General features: G+C 43.1%; 1 protein-coding gene across 1 annotated transcript; it reads right to left on the bottom strand.

Annotated features, from left to right (window-relative positions):
• Window positions 1-3,146: 3,146 nt before the first annotated feature.
• On the bottom strand, window positions 3,147-12,342 carry CCNB1 (cyclin B1). Its single transcript, XM_089653445.1, has 9 exons — window positions 12,322-12,342; window positions 10,012-10,149; window positions 9,626-9,694; window positions 8,941-9,120; window positions 8,231-8,389; window positions 6,837-7,073; window positions 6,379-6,519; window positions 5,300-5,410; window positions 3,147-3,332 (listed from the first exon to the last, which is right to left on the bottom strand). The coding sequence occupies exons 1-9, from the start codon at window positions 12,340-12,342 to the stop codon at window positions 3,234-3,236; spliced, it is 1,155 nt and encodes a 384-aa protein (XP_089509571.1). The 3' UTR covers window positions 3,147-3,233.
• Window positions 12,343-19,536: the final 7,194 nt, after the last annotated feature.

Raw genomic sequence — 19,536 nt, 5'->3', positions numbered from 1 at the left:
CATGCAGACTTCAGGCAGGTAGTGCTGTGGTTTGGATTTGAACCAATGACTCTAGTGCTGCTAGGTGGAAGTGGGTGTTCAGCAGGATTTCAATAAGGGTGTGGCTTTCCTCTAACAGAAGTTGATAGTTTGATGACAAATTTCTGATCAGTGTATTCTGTTGGCAGTGGATCCTGCTGTCTAAATACAGTGTCCTGAGTGGGGAATCCCTCCATCTACTTCACAAATGCGATTGGAGTGTATCTGTTAGTTTTACCATTGAGCCTGCTGGCTGAAAGAAAAACAAAAACCCCCATACAACACATCTATGATCAGCTTTAGGACAACTTTAAACACGTCAATCTACAAATTGTATGCCAAATTTGGAAAGAAACCTATTGAGGTCTATGGGGAGAATTTTGGTGGTCAATTTGCAGAGCTAAGAAATGATTACACAAAAGGCATGGGAAGCCAGACACTGCCATATGGGGGGGGGGGGGGAGAAAGACATTAAGTGCAATGCAAACCTACATTCCCCCCCACAGAAGCTAAAGGACTGTTCCTACCAACTTCAAACATATGTTGACAATGTGGCTACTGTGAGCACACTTTTTTTTTAAGGCCAAGCTAGACTGTACTTCAAATTATTGGCTTCTTTTTTTCCCCCCAGGGAAATGGCCATTTCTTATTTCATGCAGTCAATCTTCAAAATTTTCAGCCACTACTTTGTGCTTTACAAACCCCAGGGCTTTCCCACTAAGCCATGTTCGTGCCAAAACACAAACCTCACCCATATTTAAGAAGTGCCTTTATAAGAATCACTAGATTTTTACCATGCGATAAGGTGGAGGATACCACAATATAGATGGAACCAATGACCATAGGAAATATTTACCATGATAGCTCCATCTAGGAGGTCATAATGTGGTATTTTCATGATTTTGCATGGTATTTAACCTGGAGGGAAAAATGGCCTACTAACTTTCATTTTGTAGTATGAAAGGAAAGTATGGTGCTAGGAGACCCCACTCATGAAAACCCATGCAGTAGGTGCATGTTGATGGGGCAAGGAGTAGATCTGGGTGGGGATTCTGGTCTCATGCATCTGGTGATGACTTAATCATCCAGTTAGACATACCGAGTTACAGTGTAAAGATGTGACATCCTGCTGACCAAGATGAACAGAGTGATATATGGTAGAGATTCATCACTAGGAAATGAAATTTGAGTAAGTACCTTGCTAGCAGTTACCCAAAACTAGCATGACTGATGTAGGGAAACCCCCCCCCCCCCCCCCCACACAGCAAATTGTTTAAATATGACAAATTATGTATGTAGGGCTGGTGGATTGCAGTTTCTGGTCACAAAGCAGAAGGGAAGGGGGGGGGGGTGAAAGGTCACAGCTGTTAGATGTACGTGCAAATTCAAGCCCACTCCAGCTAAATACTTTGTTAGTATGTCTCAGGACCTGATACATTTGCAAGCACCCTTGTTCTTTTGAATGAGACTGGTTCACAATAAAACCACACACGCCAGCCATTATGTCTAAGAAATGGCAAGCTAAATAATAAGTGTTTGCTTTGGGTTTAGTATGACTAAGCCTGCTGTGCTTCTAGAACTACAGCCAGCCACACTGTTCCACTGAGTTCAGCCTGAAGTTTGAACATAGCACTAGCTATGCCTGCCCTTTCAATCCACTATGGTGGGTGTTTGAGAAAGAAAAGTTGAGATCCTAGATGATCTCAGGTGTGCCAGTTTATGAAGCTGAGATGTGGAGAACATGTTCTTCACATGATACACCCTGCTGTCACTTTACAGAGATGACTACTTTATGGGAAGGGGGGGGGGGTCATATTGATGTTAAATTAAAGTTAGATTAGAATATAAATAACTAACTGTATACACAGTATTGTTGGTGTTCTCTTTAAGGATCCATTCACATCAGCAGTGCACCTTTTGCTAAGGTTATCATTTGTTAATTATGCTACTAATGTGCCAAAAACCCACACACCCAAGATAGTTTGGCAAAATGCATGTCATGCGTGTAAACCACTTGCCCTCCTGAGGATCCCCCCCCTCCCTCCTGACCAGGCCACTTTTGCATTGTGGCACTGTTACTTTGACAAATTGCATGATCATGCAATGCTGTACCTAAATTTATGGAGTTTTCCCCATAAATTTAGCTTTTGGTGGCATTTCATCACCTGTGCATTTTTTGCACTATGGGAAAAACCCCAAATGCACTGGACAGGAATGGGTTAAACTGAAGGGCAGTTTACAGTGAAGCTAAAAAAACACACCCAGCACAGTTATCACACTGCTTTGTATGGCTGTGCACAGCCATCCAAATCAGTGTGTAAACCAGTTCTTCCTGCAGCTCATGCAAATAGTTCTCCTGGAGATGCTTGGCGATTACTGGCCAGGACCCAGTGATTGATAGCTGTGAATGGCAGTGACACTGACACCACCCCTGTCAGCTCCTGAACACTGGTTTATATGCCTCTGCATAGAAATACAAAGCAGTGCTTACAGTTAACCCTTTGACTGCCCCACATGTTGACCCCTTCCTGCTTAGTAGCTCTAATCACCGTCACTGGAGATGTCAGTAACACCAAATCAGCGTCGTCCCCCCCCCCCCCCCCCCGTGTCAGAATGCCTGCTGCAGTCCTGCTGTAAGTTGACACTCACTCTATGATGCCCTTTGTAAATGCTATGACGTCACAAAAGTCAATTTGCACTTTGGGATTTTCTTTTCCGCCATGGAGAAATTGAGCACTTGCTGCATTGGCGGGAGCTGTCATGTATTGATAGTCTATAGTTTGATCTCACAGTGGCCAAATGGTTAGCACTTCTGCCTGGCAGTACTCGGGTCATTGGTTCAAATCCCAGCCATGGCTCCACCTGCCTGGAGTTTGCATGTTCTCCATGTGACTGGGTTTCCTCTCACACTCACAAGACATGCTGGTAGGTTAATTGGCTCCTGTCTAAATTGTCCCTAGTATGTGTATGTATGAATGTGAGTTTAGGGACCTTAGATTGTATGATCCAAGCCAAGGAGTGTATGGGACTGATGTGAATGTACTATATATGTAAAGTGCTGTGTAAATTGACAGTGTTATGTAAATACCTGAAATATAATAAATACTATAAAAAGCTGTAGCCACATGTTTAGATCTAGAGTGTTTATTAAAAATTTAAAAAAGGTTAAAAAGTTAAGTGCATCATGTTTATAGGAGTACAATTCAGTCACTATTTCATACATTTTTGGCAAGTTTCACCATAAATTCTGAATTGAGTTGGGGTAGACAGCTGATCCTCATTTGCTGGCTCCTGGCATATTTGTCTCTGACCGCCTGCAAGAAACAAAAGGTTACCACCACAAGTTCTGTAGCATAGTCAGTTCAAACCTGTCAAAGAACCAAATCCAGTTAAGATGAAGGAATTTGGCTTAGTCATGCGTGTTGCATCTTCTATCCCAGACACTACAGCTCAAAGTGGGAGGTTTCAGCTACAGACAGTGCACCCACTTAATGGTAGTCTGTGCCAACTGACAAGCTACAACCCCTTCCCACCTGGACATCCTTAACCTCCCTAGCGGTCTTATTTCATATTTTTGGTGCTGAAAGCGGTACCATTATTTTGCATGGAAATATGTAGTTTTTTTGTAGGCTGTAATTTTTAGGAATAACTCACTGAAATCTGTCCGAACAAGAGTCTATTAAACATCCCGGGTATGATCAAATTTGAAACAATCATAAATTATAATTTAATAAATCATAAAAAAAATAAACTACTACATTTAATTCAATATAATCAAACCGAAAACACTGAAATTTGAAATAGAGCGCCAAGTTCACACATTGCTGAGCAAAGTCACAGAATTGTTTTCCGTGTCTGACGAATTTGCCCACGAATCATTATCACTCAATTCTGCAAGTGGTTCCGATTTACTATCGCTGTTCTCTAGCTGATCTAAACCCACTTTTGACCTAAAGGGACACTTTTTGGACGCCATGGAGGTTTCTCAGTTTCCAGGCAGAAAGAAGACAAAATTCAGGCGGGGCGCAGGACAAAGCACTAGGGACAAAATGTATGTGAAATTGGTTGAGAAAGCAATGTTTTACTATGAAACAAACAAAAAACCAACCATTTAAAATTTTTAAATTTCCCGCCGCCCGTACGTTGACGTCACAGGGACAGGACACAGAAGCCGGCATCGGCCGAAGGAGATGGCCGGGGACGCTGCAGGGGACACATCATGGGAGCGCAGGGTAAGGTAAGTGAACAAATGCCAGAGCAGTGCCGCATGGTATTCCCGAGTGTAGGTCAGGGTTACCGCTCTTGGTACTGAAATGTTACCCCGAGCTACACTCGGGAATACCGCCAAGGAGGTTAACGTTATTAATGCTTGATGGTGGGAAGGATTAGAGATCATGAGACCGACTTGCTGTCAGTGGTCACAAAATGAAGTCAGTCCCACTGGCTACCAGTGTTTACGCGAGATCCATTTTTGGCAGCTTGGTTTTTGTACTGGGAGTGTGCTTCCAGCACAAACTCAGTCCACCCAACAATGCAAGTGTTGGGCCTGTAGGCATTAAAGTCCAGCCTTTTGCCACTGCACATATGGGTTACTGAGGTGTAAAGGGGGCAAGTCAGCAGTAAAATTCTGACCACCACAACTCCTGCAACTTTTTATCCTACTGTAGGACAAGCAGGCTCAGCCTACATGAGACAAATGCTTTGAAGTAGGAATGCAGCATGACAAGACAGGAAGCCAAGTTAGTTGGCCCTTTATGCATGCACAAATTGTAAGCCTTTAAAAATTGGGCATCAGCAAGATATTTAAGCTGAATATTCACCCTTTTATTGTGTGAACTTCTAGTAGCAGCCTTTTGCTGATGGCATATTTCCTAGCCATCCTTTCCTGTCAGTATAGATATGGAATGGTTCCTTTGACATGTCAACTATAAGCAATGGGATTCATTGTGTCAGCACAGCTGAAATCTTGCTCTGAATTACAGGAACAGTAGAAAGGACAGATCGTTGAAGAGCCTTACCACTCCTGCCCTGTGGGACCCCAACACCCTTCATCAGTGATTGTACCAAACAAGCAGTCCCTCTCTAGACCATGTATCTTACTATATGCATTTCTCTACTGGCCATCTCACAATGCTTTACAGCCATCAATAGTGTCAGCCAGATATGAGTGCCAATTCAGAAACACTATAAATTTCTTGCCAACAGTCTGCAGGTTGGCCAGTATTACCCTGAAGCCAGCTTCCATCACCTACCAAATCTACTGTGTGGAGTACATGTTTACCATAAACTTTGTGAGCCCTTTGTTGACCTTCAGGACATTCTTTGCCAAGTGCTGCATGGCTGGGATGAGACTGCCCTCACTGTAGGTCATATAGTGCTGTAGAGTTGGAGTCTGAAAAAAAAAAAAAAAACCATTGACATACATTGCAGTTTTTGAAAGACCGGTATCATGCTTGGGGCGAGCACTTGTCATGCCCCTCCTATACTATAGAGAACCCCACTGAAGCCCCCTGGTTTAGAACATTAGTAAGGTTTTCCTGATCAGATATAATGCTGTCCACTATATGCCATGAGGGAAGATAAGGAGACTATAGGATGTCGTTAAGGAGTTTATATAGACTAGGGCAGTGATGGCGAACCTGTGGCACGCGTGCCACAGCCGGCACGCCGAGCCTTATCTGTGGGCACGCCAGGAGAATCCAGCGGCGCGCTGTCTTCCCGGCTGTAGTGTGCGTGACAGCCGGGTCCCAAGTGCGCATGCACAAGAAGCAGTGCTCTTTGTGAATGGTAAGGCGGTACCTGGGACACATGCCAGATCCCAGAAGCCGCCGGACCAATCACAAAGCGCAGCGCTTCTCGCACATGCGCACTGGGCATCCGGCTGTCCGACGAGCGCCCACACTACAGAAGCCGGGAAGACAGCGTGCGGCTGGATAAAGGAACAGGTAAGAAAAAAAAAAAAAAAAAAAAAAACTCTGCGGAAGCAAGAGCGGGTACCTGTCAAATTCAGGTACCCGCTCCCCCTCCCCAAAGGTCAGCAGTCATCCCTGTGCTGTGTCCGCAGTCTCTGGTCATCCCTGTGCTGTGTCCGCAGTCTCTGGTCATCCCTGTGCTGTGTCCGCAGTCTCTGGTCATCCCTGTGCTGTTAATTAGTTTGCACTACTGTACGAGTTGTTTTTTCTAAACCAAAAGCTCGATATTCAGGTTTCATTGCAGTGTTGGCACTTTGAAAGAAATAAGTTGGTTTTGGGTTGCAGTTTGGGCACTTGGGCTCAAAAAGGTTCACCATCACTGGACTAGGGGCACAAACGTCTCCCAAATTACTGAACTAGTTTCACAAACTGTACAGCATGAACTTACCCATTCTCCTCCATCTAAAGCCTTCTGGGACAAGCAAAAGGCTGCAGCTGCTACTTGTGAAGGTGGGAAATGCACCATGTCATAGTCCAACATAGCCAGTTCTATTAGATACTTTGCCAGGGTATGCAAAGCAGCTTCTACCTATGAGAAAAAATTTTTTTTAAAGATTCAGCAACCCAGATTGTCCTTAGGATGGCATTTCCCATCTGTGCATAATACACATGCTTGTAATAAATTAGTGTCCCAAGTTTAACAAAACCTATAGCTCTTAAAGTAGTTATACAAAACACTGATCAATTAATGGCCATACAGCTAGGGTGCAAGACAGAAGTGGATATTCCACTGACACTGTAGGGCAAGTTTGTCCAGTGTCCTAAACCTATATGGGTGGAGACCTACATTAGTCTAGGGTAGCAAGACAGACATTAAACCCCCAAAATAAAAGACTAAAGCCTCACCTCTCCAATCTTTGATGCCCTCCTTAGAAAGTGAAGTGGTAAAGGCTTTCCAATATCAAAATTCAGAACACTTAGAATCTGCATTTCCATGTTTCTGATCTGCGATTTTGTATAGGTGTGATCAGTAACAAATGAGAAATCTCCAATTGTGGGACAATAGATCTCTTCATATTTAGATGCAATGAACATAGCAGTCACACCAGCAAGCTGCAGTAGCTTCTTTGGCACAGGGTTTACCTATATTGAACAAAGGTCAATTTAGCATATCATGAAAAAAGTTCATTTTGCAAATTCATAAAATTTCCACCAAGTTGCTGTAATGAAATTGGGGGTACAGTTTGCAGGTAGTCTTGCCTTCCAAGCAGATACAAGCCAACAATTCAGTTTACTTGTGCCCACCCAGACCCCCAGCGCAAGCAGACTACACTTGTGAATGCCCAAGAGCTAACCCCCCCATTCCAACTGGGGTTAGTAGTTCAGGCACACAGATGAGCAGCTATTGTAGGTTATTCGCAGCTGACCTGTCATCTTGACCCCCTTTCAGAAACCTATTCTGCCTCCACATCAGGTGATCTCCTGCATTGTGCATGACAGCTGACAAACCCTGGCCTATACCGGGAGATCCGCCTCTAGTCAAGAATGACAAATGCATGCACTGAAGCCATGCCCGTCTTGTGTATTCCTGGGACCCAGCCATCAGTACTGAATTAGTTTATGAAAGCTACTAAAGCAGCCCTCTAGCCAATACAAGAAGTTGTCACATTTGTGTGAATAAATGCTGTAATAGTGGCTTTATACTAAACTGCTGCGCTTTGGCCTTTGTGGGTTAGCAGTGCTTTACCATAAGCCATTATGGCAATTTGTTTTGGTGCATTTTCTGAAATGCTCAAACAGTGAAATAGAAGTCTATTCCTGCACTAAAACTGGTTATACTACACCCAAAGCATATCAGGACATTGTGAATCTGCCATTACTGTTCTGGGGACATACCAATTTTTTTTTTTTTTTTTTTTTTTTTAACTTCAGTGATAAATAGAAAGCACAATAGGAGGGATCTTCCAACAGGGGTAGAGACTGGAGAGAAAAAAAAAAACAAAAAAAAAAACAAAAAAACAAAACACCCCACATGGTAGGAGCTCCTGCCAAGCCTGTGTTTACTCCCACTGCCCAGAAGTTGAGTGATTTGCATCTATAGAGACTTGTGGCTCTGTTTCCCCAAACCACAGCCCTCCAGCTGTTGGGAGCTGGAAGTCCTGAGCCACTGCAAACCTGACAGGTACAGCGACATGGGAGTTCAACAGCTGGAAGACCATAGTTTGAAAACCCCTTCTCTAGAAGAATGCATACGCTGAAGGCCCCAGTAGTTGCTTTGGTGACAAGCGTTAAAAGCTCACCTGTAAAAATCTGTCCAAAATGGAGACTGTCATGAACATAGTCTCCTGAAGCAGTTTGAACCGCATGTGAACTTGCACCAGCCAGTCAACAAGAATTGCCCTCATATTCCCAGTTATCTCTTGACCTTTGAGGTAGTCTGGCCTGACTGCACGTTCAGCCTACAAAACAAGTTTTAGATTAAATTAACTGGTGTAAAAAGTTGATGCAATCTAACTCTGAGTATTAAGTATTTAATAGCCATTTGGCAAGACATAGCTTCATAACAAGTAGAAATGTTGCGCTGTCTAAATAGGTGCAATTGGATAAATCAAGAGGGGGGGGGGGGTACATTACATTGGAGCCATTATTGCAACTTGTAGAAAGGTTCCATTTTAGACTACCATCCCACACCTATTCTGTGCTGCAAAAGCTACAGTTTTGCATTTGCCATCACTGACAAGTCACAAGGACAAACAATGGAATCCCCAGCAAAAAGGGTGACAGATAGAACCTTAAAGCTTGAAAGGTTCTGACTGCATGTACATGCACTGAACTCTGCAGCCTTTGTTTTACAGGACAATGAAGTTGCTTGCTCCGCACACCGTATGTGCATTAGAGACTGCAGCTAGTCAGAGCCTACATTTCCTGGAAAATACTAGCTCAAAAGACTTCAATGCCAGAAGAACTGCATGTAAATATGCTGCCCATTTGCTGCAGCAGATGTGCTCACCTCCAGGTCTCTCAGGTAACAGTAGATATCCTTCACATAATCGCTACACAGCATGGGATTGTCAGCATCATCTTCATCCACATCCTTAATCTGCAGCAGAGCATCTGAGAAGGCCTCACTCTGCTCTTCCATTGGAGAAAGACAGGATGTGCTCATTGGGCTCACAGGCACTGGAACAGGCTAAGAAGACAAGCTACTTTAGAATACATTAGAGATGCCATTTCATTTTAACAGACTGAAACCAATGACTGATTGGTGATGATTGTTCCTGCAAAGCCTGCCAAAATTATATAGATACGTGCAAAATGTTACCTTTCCTATTGACATTTCGTTAATGTGAAGAGCTGCAATGACCAATAGGGATTGGAAGTGGCAGGCTTTGCTTTTACTGCAAGCAGTCTAGATAATATGCCCAGCTTCTAGTTTCAGAATGTACCAATAGGTAACCCAAAGGACTTGGTTTAGATAAACCAAGCCCTCTAGCATTGGACACTGCTACATCCTTGTGATGTCTGGGCATTTGCTACCTTCTTAACAAACACCAACAGTGGGAAACCAACAGCCACAGGAGGTGTATTGAATTAAATATTCCTAGTAATGTCAAATGTCTGTTAAAATGCTAGGGCAGCATCAGTTTTGGGCAGTCTGGCTTTAACAGTTGTAGCTACATGATTCTGTAGATCACCTTTTCCTCCTCTGCAGGAACTGGCTTGGCAACCTTTTCCACCACATCAGTTCTTATAGCTTTGCTTTCCTGCAATAGACATACAATTATGCCAAGATTTCAAAACCATGACTGTATAGATGAATGCAATTAGGAACATTTGTGTCAAAAGAAACATGTTTAGGGACCCATTCACACCAGTGAGGTTTTAAACAGACATACAGGTCAGTGTTTGATGCAGTGACACAGGCTTAATGTCATTGATGGTAATGCAAGGGTGTATCCAGCCTTCTATTGTATAAAGATTCCCTCAACATTTATTTCCATCAGGGTTGGAATACAAACATGAACAGGAAACTAAATGCCAAGAGCAATTAGGTTGAAGGTATATGGAGGCAAGGTCTTACCTTTTTTAAGGCTGGTTTGGCTCTGTTAAGGCAGTTCCCGATATCCCCCAGGGCATTTCTTTGCCGTGGCTTCAACAGTACAACCTTCTTTGCAGCTGCTGTGGTCTCCATTTTATTCTCTCCATTGAGTCGCATACTCTGAAAATAGCAATATTTCAGGGATCAGATGAAAGATTGACAAAGCCAGACTCCCCACCCCCCCAAATCTAAATTTTCATCTGCCCCAGATCCCCTACCTCCAAATTCATTTTCATCTGCCCCACCATACAAAGGCATGCAATTGGCTATTAAGTGCAACTAAAACCAAAGCCTTTTAGCTAGAATGAATATTAGAACATGTCAGTTTTTGCTGTCTGCCCATTGTAGAGATTCACTTTCTGTTCAGAAAAGCTGCCCGTTTGCATGATCAGGTGTGAATTTTGTTTTTAGAGCTTCGAGCTACAAAATGCAAGTGTGAATGCAGCCTAATGCTAGCCAAAATGAAAGCTTTGCTATTAATACATTTTAACCATTTAGAGAACCCATTTGATAGTTTAATATTCTAGGGAATATCAGTTCTTTTGCATGTCGAATTGACCTAGAACAGATATGCAGATGTAGAGTTTTCATTTTCTGAACACCTACAGTGAATCAGAGGTAAACCAGGAAACAAATATTCAGAAGCCCAGCAGTAGCTTCTAGTACTTTTTGGTAGTCTGAAAGCAGAAATAGCTTCCCTAGTAGCACTAGGATCACCATTTTGAATCCCAACCATGGCACTACCTGCCTGGAGTTTGCATGTTCTCCCTGTCCCCGTGTGGGTTTCCTCCAACACTACAAAAGACATGCTGGTAGGTTAATTGGCTCCTGTCTAAATTGGACCTAGTATGTATGAATGTGTTAACCCTTTGAAGACCATAAGTTTACAGAATGCCAAAAGAATCAGTTTTTAAAGTTTGTACACTTCAGTTGCTGTAACTAAGCCATTTCATGAAATTGGCAAAAAGCTAGATCCATTTGTTGATAAAAAAAAAAAAAAAAAAAAAAAAACACCCCACACAGATGATACAGGCAATTAAAAATATGGAACAAATACATCACTTGGTCCTCAAAGGGTTAAGGACCTAATATTATAAGCACCTTGAGGGCAGGGACTGACATGAAGGTACTCTAGATCACTGCATAATGACAGCACTATACAAGTACCTGTAATAAATAAGACTAGCCCATTTTAAAGACAGTTGATGCAGAATTCCAAAAGAAAAAAAAAAAAAAAAAAAAGTGCCAGAAAAGAGGACTAGATGCCAGTAGGTTATCAAACTATTAGATTCTCATGATCAACTCCAGAAAACAGGTTGCCATTATTCACTGGCCTCTAATCTACCCCAGGTAAGAGAGATATAGATATAGATGACAGGGAAGAAATAAGTGCTGGTCTACCAGCTGGAGGAAAGACCAACTCAAGGAGCAAAAGAGCCGCTCCAGGTGAGTGCCAAATCTGCATAACCCCTTCACAGACACAGGTGCTGGCCCAATACAGGATTACAGATGCAATGGAAAAACCAGAATAGTTGACTACAAACAGCAGTGTGGTGGATGAAATCCTTTACATGCAATATGATAAGAACATGACAGCTCCAAGACAGACAGAGGAGCATGAGCGTCATATGAACACGTGGCTAGTCATATTGCATGTTAAGGATTCCAATAAAGGATTTCATCCACCACATTGGTTGGCCACACAAACAGCAATGTGGTGGATGAAATCCTTTACATGCCATATGACTAGGCACATGTTCATGTGAAACACATCTACTGCTCCTCTGTCCTGTTGCTATATTGCATGTAAAAGGATTTCATCTACTACATTGCTGTTTGTGTGGCCAACCATTCTGATTTTCCCGTCAGCTGGAGGTACTCATGCTGGACAGTATATAAAAGCATATATTTCATTTAGGATGGAACACTCACAGTTTTAAGTCAAATGCAAGTAGTATTTCTAAAGAGCCAATTTAGTTTATAGCCAGACAAGCCATGATATCACATAGTTCTTGGTAAACCTATATAAATGGAGGCAGGTTGACACATAACAAGCAACTATACTAGCTTTCTGCATTTCTTAAATGAGCTTTATGAGTTAGAGAACTGATGACCCATGTACAGATCGCATTATGTGCAGCAAGTAACTACATTTCTTAAAATTTTAATAAATAGAAAATTAAGGGCCATGTCCCAACACCAGCTGATACTACACATGTGGATGAGCCAAACACTAAGGTTTAAATATGCCAGCTACTTCACAAACATCCCTCCACATGGCTCCAGTACTACCCTTGTCACCACAGCTGCCATGCTTCCTCCAAGATTCACAGTCCAAAAGCCTCCGAAAATCTGAGCTGTGCTAGCATCTGTCAAGGTTAAATCCTCCAAGACTGCCTGCTAATTGGCTGGAGATGGAGCACTGATGTCAAACAGCTGAGTGTGCTAAGCTCTGCTTATTGATCAGCTGATTACAGATCTGAGGCTCCCCAGTCTTCACATTGTACATTTAGTGCTGAATCAGGTTTATTAATAAGTTATAAATCTGTGCAAAGTAATAGGCTGTTGCATGGTTGTCTTCTGTCTGTCTTTCTGGCTGCAGTGTCAGCAACTGGAGATTATTTTAGTGGATAAACAAACTCCTAAATGACAATGCATTCAGTTGAATTCAGCATCCAGTTTTTTGTCAAAGCTTAATTGAAAAAGCTGAAGTTAGAAGCTGATTGGCTACCATGCACAGCTCACCAGATTTCACAAGCTCCAGTTTTAGTAAATCAACCCCCATGTCTTGCAAGTGTATAAGGATGTGAACCTGAATCACAATGAGTGTGCTATAGCACAGTGTATTATAAACAATTGCCTTTTGTTTTAATAAAATATTTGTAACCATTGCATATCATCACTGTGGATCTTCCTGTTTTTATGCACTCCAGTGACTGCTGAGGGTTTTCTCAGGGTGGGTTTCCTGATGATGGCAACAGCAGAACATGCCCATGTAATGAGCATTGACATGTCTGTTTGTCCCCATTGGGAGAGTTTGTGACAGGGTGACAACATAGAAGAACCATTCAAAGACAAGGAGACTGATTTGTGACTCTATAACAAAAAGTGCAAAATGAAAAAGCTTTGTCCTTTATGGCAACATTTCCAAGTATTTTAATAGCAGCAGACATAAAAATATTGAAAATTAGTTTTAGAATGACTTTAAAGGCCATGTTCATCTTTATGAATGAATATATATATTTTGTAGATAAAATGTGCTTTTATTAATTTTTCCTGCAGGAATCTGGAAAGCATTGACAAGAGCTGCAGGGATACGAACCCCTACCATTTGTTATAGGGGAGGGAGAACTGAGGGGTAGAAGGGACAGGAGTTGGAACATATTACATGTTCCACCCTAAATACAGGTGTAATGTGTCAAAGGTGAACTTTTCCTTTAAGATAGGACTGGGTTTATACAAACTGTACGGACCCATTCACACTAAGGCTGGCCATGCACATTGAAGCTGAAATACACAAAATCTGCCCTTGCAGCAGGGCCTACCTGCACTGCAAGCGTTAAATGCTCATTTAATCCAGGGGTACAGTAATGCGTTCCTTATTGGCTCCAAAAAAAAGGGCAGGAAACAAAATGCTAATTTTGAGCGGTTTTTTTTAACTAGTGTTTAGGAGCATTTATAGTTTTTTTCTGCCAGAAAAATGATCTAAAAAATGCAAAACAGAAGGGTTTTTTTCTGCCTCTAAGCCCTGGTTCACACTGATACGGTGCAGAATTTGCAGTTTTCTGTCTGAATTCTGCACCACATCAGAATCTCACCCCCGTTCATGCAAACCACTGCGGGTGTGTATGTTAACAACACCCCGAAAGCGGTCCGCAAAATGCGGTGGGATGTGCAAAATCAGATCGCATAGGTGTGAATACCCATGCGATCTTATTCTAGTGCGGACCAAAAAAAGGGTCCTGCACGTTTTTGGTGCAGGTGCGATGCGATTAGAGCCATACAAAATATATGGCTCCAGTCGCACCGCATACAAATCGCATGTGATTTGCACAGAAATGTGGTGCAGTTCCTGTGCGAATCATATGCGATATACTGCATATATGTGAACCAAGGCTAAACGCTGAGCTTAAAAAACATCTCTAGACTACCTATTGTGTATGGACACATACGATAACATTAGTTGCTTCTACAGGCAAAAAACACGAAACTCCTCTAGGAGCAGTGTTTTTTTAAATCAGTCCATGGAGTCTGGAATTTGGAATTTTACCCATAATAACTTGCTAAAAAATAATGTTCTTTAGCAAGGAACATACATTTCACATTAATAATTCTGCTATCAAAATTGGTGTGTGCTGTAAGTTGCCTCCAGCATTGTTCCTGTTTCTTCTTGCTGGAGGCTGCCATTTTGCTGAAGCCCAGAACCCCCAGCAGCAGTAAATCTTTAGGCTGTCATCAGATCAGCCTCTATCTTTTTGTCACAGTACTGAAAAACAGAGAGCAACTGAGCAATTGGAGAGCAGGGTGACACAGTGTGTTACTGTATTTTAAACAGTATAGACCAGGGGTCTCCAAAGTTTCCAAGCAAAGGGCCAGTTTACTGTCCTTTAGGCTTTTGGAGGGCTGCACTGTGGCCTGTGGGGGTAGAAAATGCCCTGAAATCAGTGCCCCATCATTGGTTGTACTGGGAAGAATAGTGCCCCATTGTTAATATCAATGAGAAAAATAGTGCCCCATTGATGTTATCAGTAGGGGGAATGGTGATCCATCATTGGTGTCAGTTGGTGGAATAGTGCCCCAAGGGCCAGATAAAAGAAAGCAAAGGGCCACATCTGGTGACCAGTGGTAACGTCGTCTCATTGGGAGCATGCCCCTATGTCGTCAGGCATGCATACAAGCACGTGGGGGCCATACAAACTACTGAATACCATTTTGAGTTGCTGCAATGAAATTTCAGCAAAATGGACTAGCCTCCTGCATCATTTTTTCACTTTGATTTTTGAGGTGTCTTGGAAATCAGTCCTCTGTAGGTTGATAATTTTCATTTCCATCAAATGATGGGGCATCCTTACGTTCCTAACACATTACCCAGTCCACATCAGTATAGATATCAAGCATGATATTTTTCCCCGTTGAGATCTGATGTGTTTTCAAAGTGTTCCTTGATTTTTTTGAGCAGTGTATATAAAATGCATTAGTGCAAGTTACCACAATACATCAGTGCAAAGAAAGTCTTATAGGCTAACTCCACCTTTTGCAACATGTTATACCAGTATATAAGCAGCCTTCATATTTTCTCATTGGATTTGAGTTTAAAAAAGAAAGTATCTTTAGAGTACTTGCACGCGGTACTGATGTTTGAAGATCAGTATTCCTGGTCAAAATGTCTTGCATTTATTTTGCGTGTATTTGCACATATGCAAGTAATCAAACTTCTAGCTTTCAGAATGGAATTTTAACTTTTTCAAACTTACATTTTACATGCGTATATGCGTATTTACAGCCAGTATTTCTTTGATGGATGTTAGTGGGCGCCTCCATATGTCTCTCTTGAGAGATTTTTAATTTGATATACCCAAGTATTCCATGAAATAGGTGACAAAACACCAGGGAAAGTATCCATACTTGTGGACAGGGCTTACTCACCCTGCATGTGTGGGTACCTCTTTTCGTGATCGAATTCACCAATGCCCAGGACCAGGCGGGGCCATGTTCATGTGAAAGTCAGCACTAAGGCAGGACCCCAGCTTAGAGGTGAGCTGCTCAGCATGTGCAGCTGTACAGCCACCTGTAACTCCCAGTGACAGAATGGGGTCCCGCTGTGCACTAAGCACGGACCTCATGCATGTACTTGATTAACTCCTTGTTCACCCATAGCAGTGGATAGGTTCATGAGGTCTCTGTACCCTGACTTCAGTCCCGATTGCTTTTGGGTAACCAACCACTAGGGAGGAAGTCAGAGTACTAACCCCCTTGCTACCGGAGGACTCATCACCCATACCTGGCACTGTTCTTCGCTCTCTGGCTGCTATTACATTCCCACCAGTTTATGGTTACCCATAGGAACTACATTCCTTTTACCAATTCCGTTGCTGAGTTAACCCTTTTTTGATGGCCTTCTGTACCTTCCTCTTCATCCCGTATATGCTTACAGGCCCTGTTCTCCAATATGCCATGTATCAACATGCACCTGCTTCACAGTAACTTTAGACTGGGCCTTGACTATTTAAAAACTTTACTTGCAACGCTGCAACAGTACAGTCCACAGTGCACATCAGTCCCAACTCTGACTAACTAGTTCTAGGCTGCCCGAGTATACCTTCGCAGGTAGTAAGGAAGGAAGTCCTGTTTCCCAATGTGGGGTGCTAGCAGGTTGCTTGTAGTTGCATCTTTTGGTAGACTATTGATCCTTTTCCCATGCGGTCCCCCATGAGCAGTACCTTCCCCCCTATTTATATCACAGGGTAGAGGGCAGTACCCAGAAAAGGCATAAACTTAATGTTAACGCTTGCCCACCCTGGCAGCCCAGAATCTCTCTAACAGCAGCATATTTGTAGGCCCCTGCCAGCATTCTGACAAGGGGAGAGCCAGGAAAGGAAAATTTTGGTAAGCATTTTAAAACAATTATCTGTATTCCTCACTCACCTCATGTCAACACACTTATGAAATGTAACTAGCAATGACCAACTAGGATGGGCCAAAGAAAAACACAAAAAATGTCATCAGAAAGCATGGGCCCCTCTCAACATGATAGCTATTTAAACTGGCCACACGCAACTTGAAAATTGTCTGTTCAACCTGGTTGATGCTATAGCATCTACACGTGCCATCCGCATTTTGCCTACGCTATTGTTCTGCAATGCTAGAAAACCTGAAAAAAAGCTTTGGCACTCACTGTAGCAGCCTGGAAGGCATTGGTGAATAGGGTGCAACAGAGTTGTACCCTAAAAGATTCAAAAGGTTTGGGCTGGGTGGGTCAGTTCCGCTCTTACTGCCTTGGACCGATTACCCTTCATTTTGCTGTATTTTATATTGCACCAAGTTTACAGTGTTACTAAACCCAGGACCCTGCATTCACTATATCTGGTCTCCCACAGTACACAGAACATGGAAGGGAAATTATTTTAGTAAATATAAGCTGCTAAATACCTTTTCTCATTAGCAGTTTCAGTAGTCTTGTGACTTCAGCAGAGCACTGGTTGAAGCTTGTAGGAGAAGTTTTCTTTCTGCTCTAGGAGGATGCAGGAATCCTGACCGTCTGTCTGGACAGTGCAGATTGGCACTGTGCTGATCACATGCACTCTCCCAAGAACAACAAAAAAAAAAACCTGGATATGCTTTGACTACCGACACAATGGTACTGCAAGCTAGACCTCTTCCACCTTTTATGTCTGCACAAGAGGCTGAACTAAGGGCTCTCACCAAAGCCTGTGAATTAACAAAAGGAAAGACAGCTAACATTTACACGGACTCCAGATATGCACTGGGAGTTGCATTTGATTTTGGCCTAATCTGGAAAATGAGGGGCTTTCTCACGGCAGCTGGGACTCCTGTAAAGCATGGAAAGGCGATCAACCACCTTATGGAAGCACTCTTACTACCAGCCCAAGTGGCCATACTGAAGGTGAAGGCCCACGGTAAATTTACCACTATGGAAGCAAAAGGAAATCATCTGGCAGACATGGCTGCTAAGCAAGCTGAGGTCAGGGAGCAGGAAGAGGATGAAGAGATATGCAGTGAGGTGATACCTGTGTTAATTCATCAGCCCAAGCACAACCAACTCCAGGAAGCCCAGGATAACGCTTCAGAAGAAGAAAGGAAGGAATGGATACAGAAAGGAGCAGTTGAGGACAAAGGATTGTGGGTGGTGGGGAAGAAGGTTTTGCTTCCCAGATCCTTATATCCGGCAACAGTGCAGTGGGCACATGGAGCGTCACACCTGTCCAAGATGCTAATGAACTCTTTGATCAGTAAATACTATGTGGTACCCGGAATTACAGCTTACACAGACAGATTCTGTAAGTCTTGTGTTGTATGTGCCAAGTGCAATCCTGGAAGACCTGAGAAGCCTCCAAGCAAACATCTGGCCAGGGCACTATATCCATTTCAGAGGATCCAGATAGATCATATCCAGATGCCAAAAAGTGGACGATTTGAATATGCCCTAGTGGTGGTGGATATGTTCTCAGGATGGCCAGAGGCGTTTGCAGTAACCAACCAGACGGCAAGAACCACTGCCAAGAAGCTGCTCACGAAGATAGTCTGCAGATATGGAGTGCCCGAGGTGGTTGAAAGCGATCAAGGACCGGCTTTTACTGCCAATGTCACAAAAGAGATCTGGGGGGCTCTGGGGGTCACACTTGCGTTTCACACACCCTATCATCCACAGAGTAGTGGGAAGGTAGAGCGCCTAAATGGGGTCCTGAAGTCAAGAATGTTAAAAATGGCCCAAGAGGTAGGCATGAGATGGCCGGACAGCTTGCCTATTGCTCTTTTCAGCATTAGATACACACCAAGGGGAAGTCATGGGTTGTCTCCCTATGAGATTTTGTTTGGGTCCGCCCCTAGACTGGGTACCTACTATCCTCAACAGTTACAATTGCAGTCTGACTCATTGACAAAGTATGTGATATCTTTGACACGTGTGTTGATTAATATCCATGTGCAAGTATTCTCCTCCATTCCAGATCCTGAAGCGGACATAGGAACACATAGTTTACAACCTGGAGACTGGGTCTTGGTCAAAAAGTTTCTGCGAAAACATACATTGGAACCCAGATATGACGGTCCTTTCCAGGTGCTCCTGGTGACTGCCACTTCAGTGAAGTTGGAGGGAAAGTCCACCTGGATACACGCCTCACATTGCAAGAAGGTTCCAGCTCCAGAGGACGAGGCCCTGTCCGTGTCACCCACACCACAATGATTGTGTTGCATATCCTTTTTTGGTGGAAATGGGAGGGGGCCAACAGGTGGCCATCACTCACAAGGGTGACTCCACCCAGTTTTGGTATAATTCATCCAACACACAAGTAGCAACATTTTTCTTCAATCATAGCCTATGCAAGAACACACCTGTCCCCATTGCCTCCACAATATATATATGTGTTACAGATAATTATTGGGGAGCAGATTGTGGCTACTGGGAATCAGTGGGATGGAACACCAGACCGGTTTGGGGGTATAAGCCACAAAGTGCAGTAGAGCGGAAAGACCGGTATGGAAAATCTCTAATTTCCCGAATGACACTCACTTACCACCCCTAAGGTAGATAGGTGATCTACAAAAATGAACAAGCAATTCACTGTAGCCACCCCCCTTACTCTGACCATAGAGAGTCCGGGAGATCAGGGAACTTACCTTCTAGGGGTGTTATACCCCAGAGGTGGCACAATCCACCATTGTGAGTTCCAACTGAAAGATATATACCTTTCAAAAGAGTGGTTGGCCCCCCTTAATCATTCTCTCCCTTCTCCCAATCCCTTGATGCCTAAATTTCAGCAGTTGGGA

This window comes from Staurois parvus, unplaced genomic scaffold, assembly GCF_062004578.1.
Source record: "Staurois parvus isolate SC_StPar_1 unplaced genomic scaffold, SC_StPar_1.0 ptg000714l, whole genome shotgun sequence".
In the NCBI taxonomy this organism is placed as follows: Eukaryota; Metazoa; Chordata; class Amphibia; order Anura; family Ranidae; genus Staurois; species Staurois parvus.
Note: the sequence above shows the minus strand (reverse complement) of the source record. Positions and strands in the feature narration are given on the sequence as shown.

Bases quoted from the DNA above. Each gene is read 5' to 3' on its own strand.
- CCNB1 (XM_089653445.1), bottom strand. From the start codon at position 12,342: ATGGCAGCTGTGGTGACAAGG. The intron at 9,121-9,625 runs GTGATCTACAGA...TTGTCTTCTTAG, and splicing joins TTCCTGCAGAGGAGGAAAAG to CCTGTTCCAGTGCCTGTGAG. The intron at 3,333-5,299 runs GTAAACATGTAC...TGTTTCTTGCAG, and splicing joins AAGGGCTCACAAAGTTTATG to GCGGTCAGAGACAAATATGC.